The sequence below is a fragment of the Arachis ipaensis genome, chromosome B02, assembly GCF_000816755.2.
Source record: "Arachis ipaensis cultivar K30076 chromosome B02, Araip1.1, whole genome shotgun sequence".
NCBI lineage: Eukaryota > Viridiplantae > Streptophyta > Magnoliopsida > Fabales > Fabaceae > Arachis > Arachis ipaensis.
Window position 1 is genome coordinate 101,802,021 of NC_029786.2, and position 5,987 is coordinate 101,808,007.

The window sequence follows — 5,987 nt, forward strand, 5'->3', positions numbered from 1 at the left end:
TATTTATATATATTTATTAAATTCTTTTAAATATCTTTTCAAATTATTTTAAAAAAAAAATTTGTGTTTTCAAAACCATCATTCATTGCGGTTATTCTTTGAAAATGGTTCATATTATTCATCTAACTTCTATTGTTATCACAAAACTATAGTCATTAGTTTTCATTATAATGAGAAAGAAGGTGGCTACTCGTAGAGTTTCTCTAACAAGAGAATATATTCTCTCAATTTTTTTTAACAATTGAGGGAGTAAAGTGTGATCTTTGACCATTAATTTTGTAAGTGAGACAAAAAAAAAAAACATGAGAAAGAACAATGAAAGATTAGGGATCACATTTTACTCCTTCAATTTTTTTTAACAATTGAGAGGATCCATTTTCCTCTAGCAAGCAAATCTTCTTTCTCCAAATCCTCCTCCAAAGAATAAAGCACAAACCCACATTCATATTCATTCTCAATCTTCTTCACATTCTTCTTCTGTTTCCGAGACTGTGGCTCGAACAAAATTCACTGCCTATCATCCGCCAACAGTGGTTATGCTAGCACCTCTAGGACAAATGTGACCAAGGGTAAGAAACCAATGGCAACGGAAGAACCACCAATGTCTCCTCCTCCTCGATCCTCTTCACGACCACGTTCTAACCGTCGCTTTTTTCTTCATTCTGTAAAAGAATTGATAACCTTGATCTTGTTGGCTTCAAGTCCCAGTTCAGTAACCGCCCTCATTTTCACTTTGACCCCTTTCATTTCTCTTTAAGCATAAACTTCAAATTCCATAGGGTTATTGTGATTAATCGCCCTTTATGTTCAATATATTTGGCTGATTTAGATGCATTGACTAAAAAATATTTGAACTTTGTTGAAAATATTGTTTACTTGCACTGAAAAAACCTTTTTAAAATTCAAAAACCAGTTTATCCTGAGTTAGTTCGAGAGTTCTATGCAAATATATACTATCATAAAGAAATTGTTCATTCATAAGTTAAGGGCCATAAAATTTATTTAAATAAACAATCCGTCAATTTACACTTCGGGTAAGTGAGATAATGATTTTGGTATTTCACACAAAGAAGTTTTCGCTAATATAAATTTGAACATTTTTTACGCCGGGACGTCCGCTTGGATCACCAATCTTGGCGAGGTTAACAACCCCACTATGGTGAAATTAGCCAAGAACCCACCTTGGTTGGCTAAGTCAATGATGCACCTCTTACTCTCAAAGAGTCTAGAGGAAAATAAGCACACAACTTATTTCAATATATAACTTAATCAATTCAACACTTAAACAAAACGGGTACATACGCATATTTATACTAGTACGGGAGAGGAAACTTTCATGACTCAGGCGATGTGAGACTAACTCATAACACAATATAATAATATATGTTAAACTAGACTACTTTAATTAATGACACAAACATAAAGATACATACTCCTGCATCAATTTTTCTCATGAATAGTGTCATGCCAAACCACCGGTCTCTAGGTCCTGTTAGAGCGCAGCTACACTGAATCATCACTTATATTCTCTTGCCTGAAAGTAATTCGTATCAAAGAGTTATTCTCTGTGACACCTTAGTTCAATATATCATTCTCAATAAAGTTGAAATCTCTTTTGCATACTTAATGATGCATCACATGTATGATTGTATTCGGAGTGACAAAATGTTTCATTATCATATGACATATTTTTAGCCTATTTTTTTCGAATATTTTAGTATTGATCTAAGTGATGAGAAACAAGAGTATAGAACTTCTTATCTAAAAGACGGTGGTGTAATAATACAATCCAAGAAAAAAGGGACTAAAAACTGGAAAGGACACTATCATGAAAAAAGAAGAAGATAAAAGTCTTCCTCCTTTGACCGTTGGTACATCCTCCTCCAACAAGTATTTGGTCAATGTAGTAGTGAAAGATGTTCCTTGAGAATTTGTGAACTTGACCAAATATTTGATCAACTCAAGTAAGCTAGTAAGAAAACTGTCAATTCAAAATGAAAATTTCTTGAAAAAGTATCAAAGTCTAGTTGAATGCTTCTTAAGTACATTTTGTGCATGGCATATTTCACCTCTTTGATAACAAAAGAGGAAGTGAATATGTAAAATGAATTGAATTAATTAGGTTATTTGATTACAGAATTGGTGCTTCTTAGCATCTGAATTGGTGCTGCTTAGCACTGTGCTAGTTGCTATTGGTTGTTTAAATTGTTTTATGAGATTGCTGTATTATGAATTTTTGTTTTGTAATCTTGGAGAAAAGTTATAAAATTATTTCAAACTTTTTTATATGTATTTTTGTTTTGTATTCATAATTCTGAGGGAATTACTTTGCTAAATTGAGTGAGCATTTAGTGGTTGAAAGTTTAGAGTGTGAATCTAGCCAAATCAAGTTTGGGTAAAAATTTGGTTTATCCCAAATAGGATTCGATAGAATCCTAGAAAATTGTTAATTGTAATCTTTGTGAAAGATAGTAGAAATTTCACCACAGTTATGGTGAAGACTGGACGTAGACCACATTCAATAAGGTGGTTGAATCAGGATATATAATTGTGTCAATTTCTCTTCTCTACTCAGTTTTTAGTTTTATTGTTAAGAGACAAAATAAAAATATATTCTACTTAATCAACTTAGCAGAAGTCACAACAATTCAGTATAATTCAAAAGTTAAATCAAGTTTTAAGTTAAAAGTTCACAAATTTAAAAAGGGCCATAAATTCAACCTCCCTATTCTATGTCATATTGTCATTGATAACCTTTAAAACAATTTAGTTTGTTGCTTTGTAGAATGATGTATGTATAGGCATAGATACCATCAACAACTCCCTTGTATCAAAGTAGCAATTGGAAAAAGAAAGAAGGATGGAAAGAATAAAGAGAATAATGATACGCACTCTTGTATGAGATTAAACAATATTCTACTTCTTTGCTATAACATGCACCACGACCTTAAAAAAGAGACACAACTCTGAAGTGGTTTACAACATTATCATAGTCAATAATCTCTCCCTACTTTAAAATTTCTACTTATTAAAACCAACTCCATTGAAAAGTAAAACATCTAGAGCTTCTGAATTATCATATCTATCTCTGAATTATCTATTTGTTTTGGGTATGACGTCACTCCAACTCTCTCTCATTTGGAAGGAAAAACATGTCAAAAGCCGGGACATGTGCAATGAACATTACCTTGAATTCAGACATTCATTCAGTTGCTGAATCAAATAATGGGGTTGCTACCTAATCAAGTTTTCATTGACCAATCAAAATTCTTGTAGGAAACAGTAACAGGGCCAGCATCACATAAGAGATGAGACAAAAGGCCTGATTTACTGGGACTCAAGTAATTAAGTACCCAATTTAGTATATCTTTCTCTGTACCAAAATCACCACCGAACCTGCCAATATAATAATGTTTCCATAAGATGGGAGGTATAAATGAAAATCAGCCTTAGCCAAGGTATTCCAAAAGGATTGAAAAAACAAACTCAGATTAAGGTTCCTTACATCAACTTCATCCAAATCTCATTTTTAAGCTACTCATTTCAAGAAAACTGTTTGTCATTATTGTTTCATTTCAGAATTGGATGAAATGGATATAAGGAACTTGGTGCCAAGTTTATTGCTTTGAATGTTAATTACCACTTTAAAAGTGGAGTGAGATGAACTGTTCTCTTCTCCAGGTCCACTTCAATTCCATTATTATTCTCAAAGAAGTCTCTTGTAGCACCTCTTAATTCATCTTCTACTCTTTGAGCTGAGAAGAATCTAATCTTTGGACTGAACTTTGAACCCATACAAAGTCCAAAGTGAATTAACGGATTAAACTTGACAAGAACAACCTGCGAATTGTCATGAACAAGTTAAACTTCTTCAAATAATAATAATAAAAAGAACACTAAATATAGCAGATGATATAAAAGTTAATATTAAAGTTTTCTGAATTAATTTGATCTTCCGATGATTTAATGTTTCAATTTAGTCGTCAGCAGAATCAATAAGTTGGTCTTTCAATTAGTTTTGTTACGTTGTTAATGTTATGACTTATGAGTGACACATCCAGGTGGAATTTAAGAATCTTTCAAAAACTAAATAGAGGCCTAAAATCCTTAAAATATTAAATTGACTTATACATGATCTTTTAAAGATTATTAAGTGCTAACTCAGTATCATAACAATGAAAGAGTACATGACTATCTATCAACATTGAATATTGTGGAAATTTTTTACCTCCAATCGCTTGTCTCCTGTGCCAAAGGGTTTGCCTAAGGAATATGCTGACCTCTGATTGCATCTGAGGACACCATTTTTTATATCAGATATAGAAAAAGGGCTGCCTCCAATTAAATACTGAAAAGTGGTATTGAATGACATTCTTTCCATTACACCTTCTGGATAACCTATTCTAACAATAGCATGGATGACCATGGCATTATACAAATTTAAGAAGAAGGCAAGTTTCTCGTTTTCTGATAGTTCCAATAGGTTGACCCGATGGAGATCCTCTGTCATATTTACATACCTGCATTGAGTAAAACAATGAGAAATAACTTTAAACAGAATATTGAATATTCAAACACAAGAGGTATATCATTTAGACATACAGTATAATAACTATGTTCTCTTTGGACACACCTTTATCATTTACCATTAAATGGTAGCATTGTAACATTTTAGTCTTCTAACATTGTATTCCGTCGATTAATTTTAAGCCTATCCTTAAGAGTTATAATCCACTAGTGATGTATTATGTGTTGAAAGTGTTATAGACTCTCTAGCATATTATATGTCTCATACTTATAAATTATCTAAAAATCTTATTTTTAATTGATGTAGTTAGGAGTTGTAATAGAAATTAGTTATCAATATTAGCTAAATTAGTTAGTTATTTCAAAAATAGAATTACCATAATTGAAATAACTAATATTGATAACTTAGACTTAACAAATACATGGTTGAAATGTGAAAAACCAAATATTGATTTCAGTATATGATAGACTAAATTGAATCATATTAAATCAAAAACCAATATATAATCTATAAGTAGATGAACATACATCAACAAATATTTAATTTGCATCAAATATATGCCAAAAAAAATAATACATAACAAATTAATGCTTATGTATATTATAAGATGTAGAAATTTACGTGCAGTTTTTCACGTGAAATTGCTAGTTTGAAAACTTTAATATGTTTGAATAAATTGTTATTTAACGTCTCTTAATTATTAAAGTTCATATGAAACAATTACATATGAGTATTCATTTTTATAAGATTCTCATACCTACGAAATTCTTCGCTTTGTCTAACGGCATCATAATCAATATATTGTCTGTCATCAGAAGCATAGGACTCAAGAATGGCATACATAATCTTGGTAAGCCTGTCGGCAACAACAGCTGCAGACTTTGGTTCATTATAATTTGTAGCATCACGGAAATTGTAGCAACTTTCGATAAAAGGTTCATGCTCAAGGAAACGGTATACGTGATTTCCCTCCTCAAAATCATGTTCCCTTCATTTTAAAAAAACACAAAAGGTTTCCAATTCCAGTAAGAAAATATCATCAACTACTACTTGTGGCTCATATTGTTATCCGCCTGGTCTTCTTAGGTTCAATAGCGCTTTACTTACCCGAAAACATGGTGAATGAAGTGCTTCCTGGCTAACTGTTTTCCGAGCACAACAGCCTACACATTTGTTCCAAAATGTAAAGCATCTTAGTCTTGGGGGAAACAATATATTATACATTTACAAAAACAAAGTTTTGACAACTGTTTAAAAAGTGGGGGTACTAAAGAACATAGTGAACATGTAGCATTGGAATGGCAAGGCTTTTACGATCTAGGATGTTGTTACCTACAATGAAATTGTATCGACTTAGATAATAAGGTGTTTGATTTACTTAAGACTCATATCAACTATGTCATAATATAGACGTTATAAATCACTCTATTCATATAATAATATAAAATGACTACATATT

At 31.6% G+C, this 5,987-nt stretch overlaps 1 protein-coding gene across 2 annotated transcripts in view; it reads right to left on the reverse strand.

Moving 5' to 3' along the window:
- Positions 2,845–5,987, reverse strand: part of LOC107627879 — a 5,399-nt gene continuing 2,256 nt past the window's right edge. The window contains exons 2-6 of one of the 2 annotated variants that reach the window (XM_021116384.1): positions 5,636–5,691; positions 5,286–5,516; positions 4,229–4,292; positions 3,641–3,840; positions 2,845–3,396 (exon numbers count right to left, since the gene is read on the reverse strand). In XM_021116384.1, coding sequence (XP_020972043.1) covers positions 3,243–3,396; positions 3,641–3,840; positions 4,229–4,292; positions 5,286–5,516; positions 5,636–5,691 — 705 coding nt within the window. In that variant the 3' untranslated portion in view covers positions 2,845–3,242. Of the gene's footprint in view, positions 3,397–3,640; positions 3,841–4,228; positions 4,521–5,285; positions 5,517–5,635; positions 5,692–5,987 lie in introns of both variants that reach the window. The other variant, XM_021116385.1, reaches the window with a different exon arrangement.